A 19,743-nucleotide genomic window follows, 5' to 3' on the forward strand; every position below is an offset into this window, starting at 1 on the left:
TCGCAACGCGATCAGTAATTATGGATCTTGGGCTTTTATTTCTCTTTTTAATATTCATGTTCCGTTACAATAGGAGGAATTAAATCCGGAATATGGCAATTATAGACACAATCGTAATATACAAAAGTGGTATCGATTAACGAGCTTCGTTCATTCTCTGTGTGATGTTTCTTATATATATATATATACCTCTTTGAGATAAGTCTCTTTTATATTACATCAAAATTTCGCGTAATCGCACACATACAAACAAAGACGTAATATAATATATATATATAACTTATATAAGTTTCTGGAGTAGTCGAGTAGCCTCTACATACTTTGTAAACGAATCTCTTCCGCGCAGTGAGAGAGAAATGCGCAAGAAAAACTAATAATATATATATATTATCTACATTTTTCGCTATAATAGACATAGCAAAAAAGTTGCATCGGAAATGCAACATAAATTGAAAAAATATTGAACAGAAGTTGTATCGATGGACATCATTAAATAATCGTGACAGACATAAACATCCCTATCCCATGTACCGAACACGTGTAAAAGATTATGTACTTATATAATACGAATATAGGGAAAAAACATTAGAGCCCTGGATCTTCTTCGGTATATATCCAGTATCAGTCTTAAAAGGGTGCACAAAAGCTTAGGTCTCCTCTACACAGAGAGAATTTTCTCTTAGAATTTTTTATTCTAAAATTCATGGTAATGAATTGAAAATAATATGATATTGGAATAATTTTATAAGAGTTTCTCTGATTAATATTTACCACAATAAAAATCTACTACAATAAGATATAAAAAATATGTTCGATTAATTTTACTAAAATATATAGTAAAATTTCAATAATTTTAAAATGTATAAAAAAAACTTATGATTCTTTAAGTATTTTAAATAGAATAAATGTCAAAAAAGTGATAAATATATAAAATATTTTATATAAATTTTACAATACAGCATGATCATTTATGATAATGTTTGTAGTGAATTTTGCAGTAAAATATAACGAAAAATTCTCTCCGTGCAGGTTTTTCTTGTCTGTCACGCGTATCCGTATTTGTGTGTACAGCATCCAATTCAATTCTCCTTAATCCTCTTCTTTTGATTTTCATCGTTTATTAACTACTTTTCTTAATTCACGATGTGAAAAATTGCCGTAGGCCAAGAAAACTGATTCAAAAAACGAGTTATTTAATGTCGTATTATATATTATACGTCGTATCACTCCCATCATCTTTGAAAATAACAAATTTCCATTCTCTCTCTCTCTCTCTCTCTCCCTCTCACTCACTCTTTCTCTCTCACGCATACATATATGTATATGTGTAATAGACAAATGCACATATTCTCTTTCTTTCAATCAATCATTCTGTCTCCCTTTCCATTTTGTTCGTTTTTATTTCGCAGATACTCTCGCCTTTTACACCACACAATGCATTATGTATTTATTATTGTATAAAAATCATGAGAAACTTAAATGCTTTTTCATTCATTAGAAATCTCTGATTCATAACTGTGTGCTTCAGACTCTCATTTTCAACTACAGAAATTGAAGGATTCTAATAAAGGAGAATTTCATTAACAATTGTCTAGATTACAAGTTTCGCATGTTTAAGAGATGTTTAACAACTGTTTCCTGTTCTAGATTTATTTTGGAATATATGTATGTTAAACGGGGTCGCGTGTAAACTGGTCTTTCCCTCGCTACTTTCGTCCGAAAATACAATTGAGCGCGAATCAAATACTTCTTTGCGGAAAAAAACTAGCTTTCGAGCGTAAATTTATTTTATCACTGACTTACGTCAAGCGATCGCTCGATGAATTTTTCAAATTTGAATAGTACATTGATCCCGTTTGCGCGCTTTATTGTAAAATCTCAAATCACCACAATGTCCTTTCGTTTCCCTCTATCTGAAGATCCACCTCCAGTGTTTCGTAAAACATTGAAAAAAAAGAAAAGAAAATATACATTAAAAAAAAATATTCAATGATTTTTAACTTTCTTTATTTTTCATTATAAAAGATAAATAAAATTCTGCTCACTATGCAATTAATAATAAAAAAATACTAAAAAGAAAAGAACACTAGTACAAAAAATAAAACAAATAAACATATATTGAGTATAATAAATACATTTCTTTAAAAACACTGAAGCTGGATGATATTTTGTATATGATCGATAAGTAATTTTTTTTCTTAATCTAGAACATGTATCGGGGCAATCACGCACTAATATAGTAGCTTTCATATGTATTAATAGTGACGATACAAATATCTGAGAAAAAAGAGCAGTTCTTTTTAAGTTCTTTTTTCTTTGTTTTTTTCTTGATTAAATTGAGCCGTGTTTAAAAATTTGGCAAGAGATCTTTTCATCTGTTATCGAATGTACTCAACTTTATATACTGACTAGGGTACTTTTTTCCATCCTTCTCTCTCTACATATAAAATGAACAAAAGACATTTTTTGTTCATCTCGTATTACGCGGCCGATATAACCGCGTGTACACATTTATTATTAATATTTACCTCGTCGAAAACTTAAATTAGCGCATTTAAACTAAACTATATGCTACTAGTCTATACGAGCTATCGCGCTCTGTAATAAATATTACAAGTATTTACATTGGATTAAGTTCTCTTGCTATTTCACGCTTTCATTTTTTTAATTCTTGGTGTGTACTGCGATTATAATTATATATATAATTGTTATTCGACTAAACACAAGTTCCTAAGAAAAATTCTGGAAAGTAGTTTTGCGATAAATGCATACGTTACACTGGAATGGCACGATTTTCCTTCCCGCATCCCGTAAATATCGTAGTATCAGACTGTCAACTAAAGTGGCAAAACGCTTCCACGAATTCATTATAACATCTAGATTCGATTTATCACACTTTTTACGTTTATTCGATAATCTTAACTGTTACTGTTTATATACAGATTTACTGAATTATATGCGGATGCCAATATAAAGTCACTTTTAATTGCTGCAAAATCCATTGTTACTCTTATACAAATTTCTAAATAGTATAGATTAGAGATGTACCGAATACACTACAGTCATCATCAGGCATAAGATTTGGCGAATTGTCAATCAGATGCTCTGACAATAATCTTAAACAACACTTGTCTGATTATTATGACATAAAATTATTCCTTTTGACTCAGATCTAATTATTTGTGATTAAAAAACGTAGCGGTTATAATAATATCTAATAGCAAGCGGGAAATCATTACTGAAAATTACATTAACATTTTTAGAAGATGAGCCTTTTTTTTCTCTTTTCAGCCTTTTCGTAAATGCTTTTCATCATTATTACTTTACGTTTACGTGAATCTATTATTTCAAAAGATTGGTGTTAAAATAGTTATCTAATATTCATCTATTCGACGAATATCAAATAATCGTTAGATTATATATTAATACCCGGTATATCTCTAGTGTTACAGAATGTCTCTCAGGAAGACTGCACTCCGCAGAAAATTCATTCTCGTCCCTTACAAAGTGTAGTAAGATTCGATTTTAGATCCATTTCTTCCACTGCTCTTAAAAAAAAGAGTAATGTGGTACCTTTTAATTAGTACTGTTTGTGTGGAAGTAGATTCCAATCTTTTTTATCTAATAAGTTGAACATACATGCGCGTGTTTTAGCTTTCTTCCTTTCTTTTTTTTATCGTTCGCGTACGAAAACTGAAAACGCATAACATCTGTGCTACACCATCATGTTTGTACTTAAAAAATATATTCGCCTAAGCATTGGCAGTATTATATCGAGCATAATCAATCGAATTCTACCAAAGTGTCTCGTAAAAATCACGAGACATTCGTCCGGTAACTAGAAATGTGTATATATATATATATATATGTATATATATACGCGTTCACACATATATAAAGTGTATTGCATATCTCACAGAAAAATTCAACGTAGATTTCCTCGGTGATAAAATGTAAAAAGTATATATAAAAAACCGTATCTCGGTATCTCCTCCCTTCCCTTCATTGTATATTTTGGTATTATTTTCAGGAGACCATTCAACGATATTTATAACTTTCCTTAAGTTAAACATTGTACGCGAAATTAACAGCTAATTTAGAATGAACAAGCGAAACAGTAAAGTCTCTGTAAATGATGTCAATGTAAATATCTTTCATGTGAAAATCTTTGTGCTTATTCGTTGAAGATGCAGCTTTCCGATCAACCAACCAACCAAATAAATACGTACGTCTCATCGCCACTCTTTAAGTACCTATTCCTCTCTAAATATTACACGATCTAATTAAGAACGCTGTAATAAAGAGAGAGGCTAACACAGAAGGACGTACCACAATCACTGTACATGATATACAAGTACAAAATCTCGGATATAAAGTATGTCTCACACAAGTTTCTAAGGTCTCTAAGATTTTTTTTCGTCCCGTCCCCTCATCCCTTATTTATTTCAGCTTTTATCGCAGATTCCCGAAATCGATTTGCCATGTTTTTTCTTCTTAAATAGGAACTCCGAATCGCACGACTTGAGCTTCATCGAAAGACAAAACTCTTTCTCGATAAAATACGACGTTTCTTGAATATTCACGATTCATTCATTGAATAAGACATCGTTTATCTCTCTCTCTCTTCTTTCTTTGACCATAATTAGAGTTCCGTAACAGCATACAGATTAGGATCGCTCCCCTGTACCTGACTTAGCGTGGCCACTGTCGGCTTTTCCTGCCTTCCCTGCGCTCGATTATACGTACCGTACATATTCGGCACCGTGTTATTCGGCGGGGCGGTACCGTTGAACTGACTGCGCGAAAAATTTCTGTCCAAAGTCCTGACCTGATCCTGCATCTGATCCTGGATGCGAATGTTGGGCGCCTTGTTACGCACCAACGATCGAAACTGATTCATATTGGTCTGCGAGCGCGACTCGAACTCCCACGTGGGCTGCTGCTGACTCACGGGATTCGGCGGAAGCGGTCGATTTTGATTCCAGGCCGGAGTGGGGCCTCTCTTCAGACTCGCCAGATTCTTTGGATCCAACGTTTGCGTCTTCCGAGAGTCTTGGAAAGTAGCAAGATGCGCAGGTCCGTGCGAATTGTGGGACAGGGTACCGGTGAAGGATGCCACGCTGGGCGTCCAGGGTGGTTCTCTACCTGTATAATACAAATAGAATTATCTCATCTCGTTTTTGTTCTATGTTCTATCTAAATTTCATGGAAAATATACAAATGTGCAAACTTTACAATATATATCCCTAATAACACAACATAGAAAGATATTCAGAGGATATCCAGAGGATATTCGAACATTCTCAGGATGTTCTCTGAACGTCTTTGGGATATGTGTTAGGGATATTACATAAAGCTGGCTTTACTAATTGTTAGACTCTTGAATCCTCGCAGTCACGTTAGATTGTGACGCCAAAGACGAGAAAGCGCACGCTAAAGATTCTTAGATGCCATTTCGTAATAAACACAATATCAAACATGGTTAAAACAAGGAGCCCGGAGTCTTAAATTAGTTTTTTTTATATTTACCGGGCCCTGCGGGGGCGTGCCCTCAGTAGAAGTCACTAGACTCTAGTGTTTTGCACTGTTTGCTCAGAGTCGCGTACTGGCCAGGTTGATCTCCGAGTCCAGAACGGTGCTCAGCTCGTCCACCCGTTGATTGCTGATTATGCTGAGATGATTTATGATCTCCGCCTGCTCCGCTCCCGTTAACACCCCCACCTCTGTAAATGGCGAGGAAAAAACGAACCAAGTTGCAGCATTATCTTTGTTTGACATAATGTCCGAGCTTATCTAAACATAAATTCAATAAATTCAATCACGTCTGCAAAATCCTCTATACATTATGTTTATGTTGGTAAGAGATTAGGATTACAAAGCGCGCTATAAACTAGTTTTGTAACGATATTGTAAAAGCAATCAAAACTAGTGTTCGCTAAGAAAAATATTAAATCTGTTCCTAAATATGCTATGTCTCGCGCAAAAACACTGAAATATTGAAATATAATTAAAACATCAAATATATAAAATCAAGACAATTATTTAGATGATGCAATTATCACACTTTATCTCTCACGTATATATTCGTTAAAAGCATGTATACTAATGTATATAAAAATATAGATATGAATTCTTTTAATATAATGATGGTAAAACTATATATGATTAAAGCAACATTCAAAGGAAACGCACTGAACCTAATATGATATTTTAGCGCGCGATATTCATGAATCTTTTAATTGAATTAGCTAAACAAATTAAAGGAGAATAAACTGAAAATCTCATGCACAAACTTTAGCATGCTCTCGTGCAGTTGACGTGCTCGAGCAGTCGCAGTAGCGTAGGACGGTGGGGGCGGCGTTAGCAAGAGAGGCTGCTTAATCGTATTATGAGTGCCAAGAGCATTCGAATTAAGCGTAGGGGCTGTAGGCGGGTACGACCCTTGGCCTCGAAGGGTCCGCGCTGCTATCGCTTGCGAGGCTGCCGACGGTGGTAAGTAAGGATCTTGCTCATCAACCTGATGGTAATCCCTTCTGAAACAAATGCATTTACCAGTTATATATCTTGTCTAACTCTGCCCAGGGAATACCACAAGAGATCTCTTAAAATATATTCCGAACAATCCTTAGTGATATCTGCTGATAAAATGTATAATAAAATATAATATAAATAAAACAAATAAAATATATAATATAAAAATAAAGAATAAAATATCTTGAGATTCGCGGACATTAATTCCTATAAACATCAATGCGCTTACCGTTTTCGTATATATATCCACGTATGAGAGTCCACCCAAACCAGTACAGTGAACAAGAGACCTGCGGCTAAACTGGCTATTAGCATAAAGCTCAATCCGTACCTAAAACATATCGCGAAGATATTATTATAAGAGAGAGTTTACATATCCACATTCATCACATGAAAATCTATCTAGAATATAACTTACAATCCCAAGTGACATAAACTCTTAGCGGCATGAACGTATTGCTTGTGCAGAGGTTTGCAGTCGAGTAACGTGGTCAGGCCTGACACAAGTCTGTCTATGGTATTAATATCCGTGGCCAAGCTGCTGACCTTCGGCTGGAGATGCTGATCTTTAAACAGATCCAACGCTAACTTGGTCACGGTGTTCAGATTTTGTCTCATGTTGCCCACCGCCCGCTGCGCATCTCGCAATTTCTGCGTAAACGGATTACTGCGCGTGTTCTCGCAATGCGTGTAGTACGAGAGCACCTCGGAGGCCAAGGTCGACGGTACGGCTCTGCTTAAGTATCCGTCAGGTGATACGCAGAGATCGCCTAGAGCTACAGAAGTGGCCAGGTACAAGGACGCCATGAGCCAAGAGACGATTACCGCAAACAAGCCGAATACGGAGAATCTGCGGAAGAAAGAAATTTCTATCAGAATAATTTCTTTTTAACTTTATTATATATAATATTTACAGAAGATGCAATCTCCCTCTCAAATTTATGGCTAGTTAAGATTTTGCTGAAGGATATTGTGTATGAGATGATGATAAACGTGTCGTAATAAAAAAAAAGAGATACCAGTAATAGAATTTTTTTATTTTTTAAGAAACTTACGTTATGAGGACGCATCTGGAGTGCCGTGCAACGCCAACCACCAGGACCACACAAAGAACAAGTAAAGCGCTCAAGACTGCCATAGTGATAGGCCATCGTAATTGCTCGATCTTCTCGCCCATTCCAATAGCGCCAGCAAGACTGATACCGCTCAATGGTTTCCGTATCTCGAAACTCCGATTTACGGCGATGCTCGTATTTTGCTTCATACCGTTAAGTGCCACTAACAACCATCCTAACATAGTTTTATTGCCAACCGGAGCGTCGAATTCGTCACCCAGGGAGGTCAGTTGCGGTTGCACTTTTTTCTTTAGAGTCATTTCTATAGTGTCAGTCTGCGGAAAAATATATAATAATTATAATAATTATGACACGTAGAGAGAAAAAATATAATCCTTATAATTAATTATTTAAATTATCACTGATAATGAGCCAAGATTTTCAAGTTTATATCTGCTCAAGGAAATATTCTATTAAATATTGAAAAAATATTTAACAAGATTTATTATATCATCAAAAAATGGGAACTTTATAGGAAAATTTTGTAAATATAAATATGTCGTAAAATTTTTTTTTAACCAAGTACTCAAAACAGCTAATATTAAAACAATTAACAAACTCAAATTGAATACTTAAAACGTCGCTAGTGGTATTTAAAATAGGAACGATATATTTAATTCGACCCAAACTAGCCAAGAAATTTTTATTTTATTTCCACAACGTTTCGACCATCTGTTTTTGGTCCTTTTCAAGTGAAAAACTAGAATGGTACAATTAATTAAAATTAATAAACATTTTTTAATTCTTGCGTTTAACATCAAAAATGTTTATTAATTTTAATTAATTGTACCATTCTAGTTTTTCACTTGAAAAGGACCAAAAACAAATGGTCGAAACGTTGTGGAAATAAAATAAAAATTTCTTGGCTAGTTTGGGTCGAATTAAATATATCGTTCCTAATTAACAAACTATTCGACATTTTTATCGGAATGTTTTATTATTGTAAATAAAGTTTTATTATCATATAAAATAAAAGAAAATAGACCACATTGCGCGAGAATCTGAAGATTCAGACCTGATTTCTGACGCCCATGAGGATCCCATCGACATTCTTCGCCGCGGCTACCAGTTGCACTAAGCCGTTGTGAACATCGTCGTTGCCATAAAGACCAACAGCAACTGCTCCACTGCAGAGCAACGCCAGGATGGCCAGGGAACACTTCAGCGCGGTTATCGACTTCTTGGGGCGCGGCCTCCGGTCGCAGCATCTCGTTACCAAATAAACCAGCAATACCAGCAACGTTAAGATCAACCAGGCTGCAGGGATGCTTCCCAATATCCCAAGGCTCTGAAAAAAAAATTACATTCAATCATGACATTTTTACTTTTTTTATAATCTCACCTATGTTATTTTTTTAAATCAATTTTTTGAACATAAAATATATATACCTATGTATATAATTTATTTTATATTAAAATTACAGAATTCCTATAAATTCAATTATAAAATTCATATAATTATATATATAAAATTAATTAAATGAATTTGATATACGTATGTATATCTAAAATTATATGTATATTTTCATAAAGTTAACAAAAAATTAGTTGTCACTCTTTATACAGATTACAGAAATAACAATTCTTCAAAAATTAGTAATTGAATTAAAATGTAATTAAGAAAAAGGGCTCTCTTTCTCTCGTATTTTTGGCCTCCAAAGAAGAGTTTCCAACTACGAGCGCGCCATCCAAATAAATAACGTCCAAAAACTGGAACGGCGCCAAGATTTGTTCATTTCCGCTCTTCAAAGATGGTTGCATGCCAGTAGCGTTATCATCGTCGCGCATCGTCGAGGATTGCATTGTGACACCATTCCGGACGCATTTTACGTATTTACTTTGCAAAGCGAAGCGACTCCAAACTACGCTCAGAACCACCTCGTAACTTTTTATTACTCTTTTTTTCTTCGACTCCCTTTTACTCCGGGATATTTATCCCGCTTCTCAACGATTTTTAACTCCGCCAATCCCACCCCGCTGAGAAGGCGTGACGGAAACGTGCGCCGAGACCGAGTTTCGGAGTCTCGACTCCGGTGTCTCGTTCCATGAATCCGTCGACTTCGATGAGGAAGACGTGACTTAAAAAAAAGGGAAGAAAACGCCGAACGAAGAAAGAAGAAGAAGAGGGCGGAAACGCGAAGTAGAAATAATATGACGAGGGTAATGTGACGGGATACAGCCGACGTTCCCGAGCACGTTTCGAGGAGCGAAACCCGCTCGCGAGTTGCCCCCGGGGCGCATTATGCGAAAGCCTTTGTGCATTGTTTGAGCTTTCCCAGCCATTGTGCTTTCCTACAGTTACACGCGGTCGGGATTCTTGCGCGCTCACGCTTGCGGCATCCACCTGCCCGTCGTGTGTTTTCGGTCTTTTCTTTTTTTTTTTCATCTTCTTCTTCTTCGCCAGGGCATCTCATCGTTTTCTCTTCCTCCTTTTTTCCATATCTCTTTTTTTCTTCTCCTTTTTTACGTCCTCGCCCTGTTACGTTCAGCGTCGCCGGCCGGCTGGTCTCTTCTGCTCGTGGACACGTGGAATATTGTTTCTTTTCCTCTTTTCCTTTTCATCTTTTGCCGTGTGAAAGAATACGGATCGGTGCACACCGAGTCTTCTTCTTGTTCTTCTTCTTCTTCCGCTCCGTTTTTCCATTCTACATCTAGGACGCTTCCTCTTGGAATATTGACTCGTTCGTCGATGTGTATCGAACCGATATCGCAAATCTACAATCGATTGATTATGATAATTCGCAGTGTCCTTGGCTGGGTGGCTAAGAGAATCCTTCGGGAGGACAGACGGGAAATTCTGATTTTGCAATAATAGGAAATAACGCCATGTTGTGCTTAGATGATTTTAAAATTAGCTGGATAAAGATGAGATGAAAATATGTAAATTCATCTTGGATTAGAAGACGAAGATGATTTCGTTTTAAATATATTTAAATAAAAGATAAAATTATATGGCGATTCATCTAAATAACTTCGAGATAATATTATTTTTAAGGCGTTTGTTTAAACATAGGTTTAGAAAAAAATATAAATTATAAAAGAAATATAAAAATATACTCATACTTTTATTTATAATTTTTTATCGCTTACTGCTTTTAAAATTTTTATTATCTATATAAAGATAAGATGACGTCAAAAATTTCATTTAGATGATCATCTATATAATTTTATTTAGACAACAGTAAACATTAATAACAGCTATTACTCAAACGGAATTCTCAATTAATGCAAGACGTAAACTCGAAAATAAAGCAAATTGCAAAGCGTTTTGAAAATTGTATGGAATCATCTCTTAGGAAAGGACACTCGAGATACATTCAAAGAAAGAAATGTTGCATTTCAAATATTTATATCAATTACACGTGTTTGAAGTGCATCGTCCAGCGGGATTGAAAATAAACGCTGGGAACGTTGATATCTCCAAGAGAGACATTTCAACCAACGTATATACACACATATCGATTTGAATAAAATATTTATCTTGAAACTCACGCTCTCTTCCTCTCTTTGGCATCTCGAAGAAATTTGAAATTCTCTCGCAATTCGTTTATTGATCCACGTGAAAGACTTAAAGACTCCGGACCATTAATCGAGGGCGCACTTTGTTTTAAATCAACGAGATCGGTTCGTGCGAATGAGGGGATGGGAACTTAGAGGGATGGAAAGATATATATATATATATATATATATATATATATATATATATATATATATATACACAATATACATAGGGTGTCTGACATAAGATGTCACAAAAATATTGAGGCACCAATAATTCTTGAGTTATAAGTGATTGAAAATAAAGGATTTTTCGCAAATTAAACCTTGTATAGAAATAAAATATTAACAAAAGCACATTCTCCGATTAATTTCAAGTCGAGTTTACTTTGATAAAATTTTAATTTATTTAAAGTTTAGTTATAAAGAGATACATGACGGCAAAGAATTGGGAACATGCAAAAAATGATGGCTTCCCTCAACATTTTTGCCAAGGAGAAATCGTCTCCGAATAACGAGATCTACTTGTATATTTTCGGTGCGAAACTTTATATCAGACACCCTGTATATACGTATGTATCTTCCTATATATAATCGGGGATCCGATAATAAAATTGCGGGAAAAAAGTTAAATGGAGAAATTTGATATCCGGGCGACCTACCTCCAAATAGATTTCGGAGTGCGGATTGAACGTGTTATTGACCGAATGTAGAGAGACGTTCAGGTGCGGCAGACTGTGAAAGATCCTCGCGTACTGTGGTACCGTGTACTGCTCCGGAAGCTGCTGACCGCCCGCCATCTTGCAGAATCCTTATCTGCCAAAAACCCTTGTCGAAACGGCCCTCCTACTCGTCAAGACATGCTACGCGCGAGCGCTATAATTAAAGAGAAACAAGAGGATTAGTGTGGCGAAGGTTTTGGCCGAGGTGCGAGAAGAATGCTCGGAAAAATCCGATATCGATGTGTGACTACAGATAGAACCCTGGATTTTGTGTTAATTGAAATTTTACGTTTATATAATTGAATATGTATCTGTATATACTACATTCCATATATATATATATATATATATATATATATTTTTTGTTTTATTCAATATCTAAAAATTCTGCATGAAAAAATCCTGTGTTAAAAGCTTTTATCAAAAACCGATTGTAACGTGAAAAATCTTTATGCAGATGAAACAAAAATTGTAGTTACATAATTGTTCTGTGTGTCTTTTATATACTAAACAGCGAAAGTTGTATATTTTATTTCATATTTTCATAAACATACGCGGAAAAAATTAACCATCATAGCTAAAATATTACATCTGAAATTTAGTTATCATGCTTAAATTTTAACTATGACAGATAATATTTTTTAATTATATTCTCTGTGTTAAATTATAAAAAATATTAAACATGATAACTAAATTTCAGATTGTAATATAAGGGTAGCTAAAATTTAACTATAATTTCCGTGTAGAAAAAGCAAACTATTTTTTTCGGAGAGAGAGAGAGAGAGACGTATGATAATTTTTCATATTATTTTTTGATAAACATGTCATTTTATAGATTGTTTAATATTCCAATAAAATAAAAATTCTTCATTCTTCATTTAAATCCAAACGCAAGGAAATTCAAATATTAATTTTTTTATCGAATTTTAAAGTGATACAGTGAATAAATGAGAAAATTTATTTGCAGGATAGAGAAAAATAGAATTAGCAGGAGCGTTAAATTTCTCCCATTCGATTTAATGTGTACATTCGATTATAATTTCTCGCAATATTTTAGTAGTTTATCGAAGAAAGTTACTAGCAATTAAATGTCAAATTTTCTAAAAAGCCTCATCGAGAGTTTTAATTCGATTATCGTCTCGTATTAGCATATTGTGCATCCGCGTTGCGCTCTTCCATTGTGAGTCACGATTCAATCTCGGCTAAATACGCCGACGTCACTCAGTGTCGCAAAACGTTTTAGCGTAGTGATTCAACTCTTCCGTAGTGGAATCAACGCGCGCTTAATTAATGAAGTCTGTGCCAGCCTCAGCTCTCCATCTCTCTCGCTTCATTGACGTCGCTAAAGCACGCCGAAAGGATCTCCGCGAGATGCTTTTTAGTCCTTAAATCGACTGAAAATGGATTTAATGGGCTCAACGACGATGTATTATCTTTCGAAAACTTTGGCAAAACTTGTGTGTTTGTGAAAAATTCATATAAACACATGTTAAGTACACTTGAATTTTTTTATATTAATATTAATCATGTGTTTTTATATTATAAATAATAATGTGTGTGAAACATATAAACAAATTATGGTATAAAAGATTAAGAAATAACAATTATTTCCTAAATTAATCTCTTTATTAGAATCCTAACTTGCTATCAATTTAACAACGTGCTCTCTTATAATTATACACGATATTTTTAAAGCACATTTTCGTTTTATTGATTTCTCTGTATTTTTTTAAACTTGACAATTTATCTTATAAGCTCAATTTTTCCCAATATTCTTTTATTAATAAGATTGAAAAAAATAATAACGCAATTTTTTTATATGTACAATAAATGGTTTTAAATTCTTAAAGAATATGCATAAAAATTCTATTCTATAATTTATATATATATATATATATATATATATATATATATATGTGTGTGTGTGTGTGTGTATAAATATCTCTTCTAGAGTTGATTATTATCATTAAAACTATATCCCACACAACATATGCAAAAGACGTTCAAAAAATATCCCGAAGATATATTTGAAATATTTTATCACCCAAATATATCTTCAGAATATTTTCTGAATATCTTTTAAATATGCATTGCTGTCCTGTGGGATATAATTTTAATAATAATAATAATAAACTCTAAAAATTATATCTATACATAAAAATGTGTATACGATTGTTTAAGAATTTAAAAATATGTATTGTATATATATATATATATATATATATATATATATTTGCATTATAACTTTTTTTAGTTTAACAAAAAAACCTTAGAAAAAATCAAACTTATAGAATAAATTGTCAAGTATAGAAAAATACAGAGAAGTCAATGGAATAAAAATACGCTTTAAAAATATCGTGTATAATAATAAGAGTACGTTGTTAAATTAATAGCTTAAAAACGTGTGGGTGTGAGCTCATTTTCGTCGATTGAATAAATAAAACACCTACGTATTTATACGAGGAAAGCGGAATCTCGATCGGATATTCCCGTAATAGAACTGCGAAAATTAATTTTCCTATATATATGATAAACTCGTTCGAATGTTACAGCGTGTTAATGCACGATGCATATAATGCATATAATCTTTCCCGACCGATTAGCAACGTATTTTATATATATACGACACATTCTATATTGAACTTCTTCAGACGAGCAACAAATACCTATCACCGTAATAAATATACCGCGGATCGATAAAGTGCAATGTACACATACGGTTTATTAACCTACTTTCATGATTCCATTCTATCCTTGCAAAGTGTACAGCGTACACTCTGCACACTTCTCTCATATACATATGTATGTATGTATGTACTTGATACAAACGAGGAAATCCATAGTGATAAACGTGCTCTTTCATTTCAACAACGACCCTCAGATACACGAAGCGAACGCTTCCTTATTTTTTTGAACCTGTTCCGTCATCGCATCGATGAAAAAAAAAACATCTCTTTGATTATAGGCGCGAAAAAAATTTTAGCTATAGAATTCTCCGTTAAACTATAGCTAAACAATTTTAGTGACCACACAGAATTTTTTTCTTAAAATTTACTCTAGAAATTATAGTAATCGTATGGGATAATGTAGTATTGGAAGAATTTTATAAGAATTTCTGTAATTAATATTTACCACAATAAGATATGTTAATATGTACATAGTAAAATTAATCAAACATATTTTAATCTTATTACTGTGATAAATATTAATATTTTTTATTGTGGTAAATATTTGTAATTACCATATTATCCTATAATTACTATAATTTTCAGGGTAATTTCTAAGAGAAAATTCTCTCCGTATCTAAAATTTAGACATGATAACTAAATTTCAGGTGTAATATAGGGGCAGCTAAATTTTAGCTATAGCTAATTTTTCCATGGACAAGAAAAAAATTTTTAATTAAATGAATGCATATGCAAACGTTGGAATAATCGATTCTATAATCTGCAACTCATGATCAATGCAAATAATCGTAATCGATTCGCGGGAGTGAGTCACTGTTTAAGTATCCCATTACGCAAAAATTACAAGCGATTCCGTCACTCGACGGTTTTCATCCCACACTTCAATCGAGCTTAATATTCGTGTATAATACTCGCGATCGAAGGGACAAATTTTTCATTTTCCATTTTTCATTTCGTCATCGTCGGAACGCGGGGCTTTTCATTCACGTTCGATAAAAACAGCAATTTTATCGCGGCTATTTTATGTCGCGAGAGAAACCGCGACATGTAGAGACTCGAATATTATCATGTATGCGTTTTTCATATCTTTGTTCACCGCATGTATATATCGCACGCATATAATAAGCCATTGAAATAAAGCCATCATCAATCGCCAGTTGCGGTTTTTAAATGAAGATTATTACGCGATCGTTCACCTGTCTTGTCATGTCATGCTTGTACCGATCTTTTTTATTTCTGCCTTCTTTTTGTAGGAATAATGCAGTACAGTTGTTCGTTTCCAAACATGGAATAAATTTATTTCATTTTCAACGTGAAAAATTTGAAAACTATGAATAACCAAAACGGTTCTAATTTCCATGTCATTTTAAATTCAATCAATTATTTCTCTCTCTCCATTTCTGTCCGTCTGTCTTTCTCTCTTCGCTCTTTGTTCGATTTAACATTCTAACTACGTATTATTATGTAATTATGTAGTTGTCCTAATTAATATTAGCATCAGCTTCGTTAAGCCACTATGTATTTGCATAGACTTACTTCGTAAAAGTCAATACCATAACTTCAGAACTAAAAGATTCCGCAAAACAATTATAACCTGGTTAATCTACGAAATAATTAAATACAATGAAAATTGAAAAAGAATTCAATAATATATAAAATATATAATTCTTATATATTTTATGTGCAGCTATTTAAATATGATGTATTATTTTTAACAAATATATCAACATAATTTACAGTAATCTCTTAAGTATTTAAAAACATATTTCTTTAGTCAATGGGTAAAAAATTATCTGGCTGTTTAAAAAAGAATTAAATAATATACAAAATATCTAATTCTTATATAATTTTATAAGTACATCTATTTGATTAAAATCTAAAATTCTTTAAATGAAAGATAACTAAAGACGATAAATATATGATATACTATTTTTAACAAATATATCAACATAATTTACAGTAATCTCTTAAGTATTTAAGAGATATTTCTTTAGTCATGGATAAAAAGGACTTATCCGGACTTTTAATGAAAACTTCAGCTAATAAAATTCACAAGTTTGACAAGTCTCTAGGCTTAATACTTTTCTTTAGAGCAACGAACTCTAAATCCATTATTATGGGACCGCGCGTTCACGTCGTCTGCATTTTTTGCAGTCTCATTCTTTTTTCTTCCTCTCAAGTTATTCGCTACGCCTGTTCTAAGTGCATAAAATGTAGAGTGTGCACGTAACGCGAATGGAGTTTATACGCTTCTACCTAGTAATATCGAGTGAAGGGAAGACCGTGCTGGGTGTGCTTTGTCACGAGAGATAAATGTAGAAAAAAATTTTTTACAGTTTTAACTTCCAGAGGAAACTGGAACGCACAGAAACTGTGTTATGTATTTATTGGTATTTATTACCATTTTTCCCCCGTTAATATTTCAAGAATTTTTCAAACAAATATTGCTCAAGTTTTCTTTCTAGTAAATTTATGATAAATTTTATCGTACACCTTTGTTTTCGCACTCGCCTAAGATATACGTCGAGCGTATCTTAATGATGAGATTAGCGACTCGAATTAGCAAGTGAGATTATTTGAACATTAAAACGGTAACGAAGCGTGGTCGTTGCCGAGCGGAGCGTATCGCGAATCACGAATTGCGCGCGCAAAAAGTCATCGATCGATCTCTTTCACTAGTCGTTTGATACACCGCGACATGCAACTTGCTCGCGATCGATCGACTATAACCGCGACTATAACATCGTCTATAGAATTTCCGGGCTGCGATGACTCTGGGAGGGCCTCTCTCTCTCTCTCTCTGTCGAGATGAAGCCTCGTTGCACGTCGGTTTTCGAACGTCATTACTTCTCGAGAGATTGACTCGTTGACGTTTCGATCACGTGTCTTCGCGCCGCGAGATCAAAGCGCGATCGCGAACATTTCTGCGCCGGGACGTATCTCGTTCTCGCGTGTCAAAATTAATCACACGTTCATTTATTTCGAGAAAAATGACGCGAACTGATAAGAGCGACTGATAATAACGAAATTTCTAAATTTCTGAATTTTCTACACTTCTATATAGTTAATATTACGTTATGTATTGCATATTACGAGAGATTACATATTTACACGTATTACATTACATATTATATTATCTTAATTATATTATTTCTCGATATTGCAAAGTTAATGATATAAACTGATTAACAGTAATCGATTTAACTTTATATATTTAATAATTAATAAATTATTAAATGTATAAAGTATATAAAAATCTTTTCCAGACGAATAAAATTTCTAAAATAAAACAATCGATAATGAAAAATTAAAAATTAATCTCTTATCTTTTATCAATATCGTCATTTTTTCAAGCTCCGCGAATTCGAGGAAGCTTAAAATAATTTCTCGAAAAATGTAACATATTCGCGCGCGCGTATCTTCGATTTAATTTTATCGAGACATCGATTGCTCGCAATCGCAGATCCCATCGAAAGAGAGAGAGAAGATAGGCGAGATTTTTCACACTCGAATGACTCATTCTCCTAGATCCCTTCGTGTTTTTTTTTTTCTTTTTCGACCATCGTCGACCCACGGTCGATGCACGCTATCGCACGCTAAAAAGTCATCGACCTATCGTGTAATCGCGTTGGCCTGCTCCGTTAACATCCGCCACCTTCGATCATATCGCCGCTTCGTGCCTGTCGTCGACCTGCGACCGCGATGTTTCTCGTCGCGAGCGAGAAAACGCGAAACCGTTCGATAAAACCGAAGCGTTCGGGAGCCAAATTTATCCTCTCTATCGCAACGAAAAAAAAAAAAAAAAGAAATATACGGTCTCTCTTTTTCTCTCTCTCTCTCTCGGTTTGCTTTTGTTATTTTAATCGGCGACCCCGACGACGATTTTACGAGCGTCCGGCTTTTCCGGTGGGATATTCGGCCCACGCTACGCAACATCTGGCGAGATTTCTTCGGTTTTCGAGACGAAATTCAGCCCCTATGCACTCTTTCTCTCTCTCTCTCTCATTCATGCACCCATACACGCATATTAGACACACACAGGCTGAATATCCCGAGTCCGTGTAATGTATTCTTGCACCCACACACCGTCGCCTCCAGTGTGTACCGTGTATCGATCCCCGAGAGTACACGCGAAGACGACAGTGAGCGCCATCAGGCTCCTCTACTTCCTTCCACTCTTTCCCACTATCTTTCTCTCTCTCTCTCTTTCTATATATATATATATATACTATATATCATTTCCTCTTTCTCGCGTTCTTGCTTGCTTATCTCGAGAATGGAGAGGCGCTGCCTTTGTGTTGCGTACGAGACAACGTACTACATTTACTCCGGAGCGCATTACTGCAGGGCGGTGCATTTGTGCATAGGGCGAGTCCGCGAGAGCATGCACTGCATCTCCCGCACCGGCGATTATCTCGCGTGACAGAATAAACGCGACGCTCCGGATCCTCTCTTTTTTTCTTTCTTTATCTCGTCTGCTTACATCAATCGAACGAATCCGCCGCGGAAAATCACGACGAACGTCTACACTCGCGTGGGCGAAGAAAGGAAGCGAATTCTTACCTCGATTTTTTTCTCAGTGACAAGCCCGTACGCTCGCGTACGCTCAGCGCGAGAGCAACGACATAAGACACGCACACTCGACGAAGGCCCGAGCCCGACTGACAGGTCGGGGTGGGGCGGCGTCGCGCTCCCCCACTCCCGCGCTTTCCCTCCCCTCCCGCGCTTCCCCCACCCCTCCGCTGCTGCACTTGCGCGCGCGATTCCACGAAGGGTTTTCGCTTTGTAGAGCTCCGTTTTTCGGCTTCGCGCTTGTTTGCATTTACGAAACGAGATGGCTTTAGCGAGATGAGAGGAGGAATGAAGTGTAGAAAATACAAACTCCGATGAGCGAATTTACTTACGTAAATGTATGGCGCGAATAAGGCCGAAATAAATCCCTTGGAGATGCAGATCGAGGAAAGTCCGCCGAGGATGACTAAGCCCGGACATTTTCATTTCGTTGCCATTAAATTTCCACCCTCGTTTTCACTTTTTTTTGTTTTTGTTTTGTTACGTTACACGTTACAAATAAAATATATGAGGCTACCGTGTCGAGCACTGATCGTGACATTTAGCTCCATCTAGTTAAAATACGATGCATTAATTATCAGGTGACACGATACTGTCGATACGTCAGATACGTGAAGA

The 19,743-nt window shown here is 35.0% G+C and overlaps 2 protein-coding genes across 6 annotated transcripts; both read right to left on the reverse strand.

Annotated features, from left to right (window-relative positions):
- Positions 1-18: 18 nt before the first annotated feature.
- On the reverse strand, positions 19-4,916 carry LOC146724722 (uncharacterized). Its single transcript, XM_085490375.1, has one exon. It carries the CDS (start codon positions 4,898-4,900, stop codon positions 4,643-4,645), a length of 258 nt encoding a protein of 85 aa, XP_085346501.1. The 5' UTR covers positions 4,901-4,916; the 3' UTR covers positions 19-4,642.
- Positions 4,917-5,079: 163 nt separating this feature from the next.
- tty (tweety) lies at positions 5,080-19,544 on the reverse strand. 5 transcript variants are annotated; one of them, XM_029308055.2, is made up of 9 exons: positions 19,458-19,544; positions 11,807-12,020; positions 8,662-8,934; positions 7,587-7,921; positions 6,950-7,381; positions 6,761-6,862; positions 6,294-6,533; positions 5,530-5,723; positions 5,080-5,145 (listed from the first exon to the last, which is right to left on the reverse strand). In XM_029308055.2, the coding sequence occupies exons 2-8, from the start codon at positions 11,942-11,944 to the stop codon at positions 5,552-5,554; spliced, it is 1,692 nt and encodes a 563-aa protein (XP_029163888.1). In that variant the 5' UTR covers positions 11,945-12,020; positions 19,458-19,544; the 3' UTR covers positions 5,080-5,145; positions 5,530-5,551. The 5 variants fall into 5 exon arrangements, with proteins under 5 accessions (XP_029163888.1, XP_085346498.1, XP_085346499.1 ...); XM_085490372.1 differs by lacking the exon at positions 19,458-19,544 and adding an exon at positions 19,117-19,209 and having other exon boundaries at positions 6,294-6,530; XM_085490373.1 differs by lacking the exon at positions 19,458-19,544 and adding an exon at positions 19,117-19,209 and having other exon boundaries at positions 6,441-6,533.
- Positions 19,545-19,743: the final 199 nt, after the last annotated feature.

Source organism: Nylanderia fulva, unplaced genomic scaffold (genome assembly GCF_048542155.1).
Source record: "Nylanderia fulva isolate GAGA-0341 unplaced genomic scaffold, ASM4854215v1 Scaffold12, whole genome shotgun sequence".
In the NCBI taxonomy this organism is placed as follows: domain Eukaryota; kingdom Metazoa; phylum Arthropoda; class Insecta; order Hymenoptera; family Formicidae; genus Nylanderia; species Nylanderia fulva.

Bases quoted from the DNA above. Each gene is read 5' to 3' on its own strand.
- LOC146724722 (XM_085490375.1), bottom strand. From the start codon at position 4,900: ATGAATCAGTTTCGATCGTTGGTGCGTAACAAGGCGCCCAACATTCGC.
- tty (XM_029308055.2), bottom strand. From the start codon at position 11,944: ATGGCGGGCGGTCAGCAGCTTCCGGAGCAGTACACGGTACCACAGTAC. The intron at 7,382-7,586 runs GTAAGTTTCTTA...TTTCTTCCGCAG, and splicing joins TCCAGATGCGTCCTCATAAC to ATTCTCCGTATTCGGCTTGT. The intron at 6,863-6,949 runs GTAAGTTATATT...GATATGTTTTAG, and splicing joins AGTTTATGTCACTTGGGATT to GTACGGATTGAGCTTTATGC.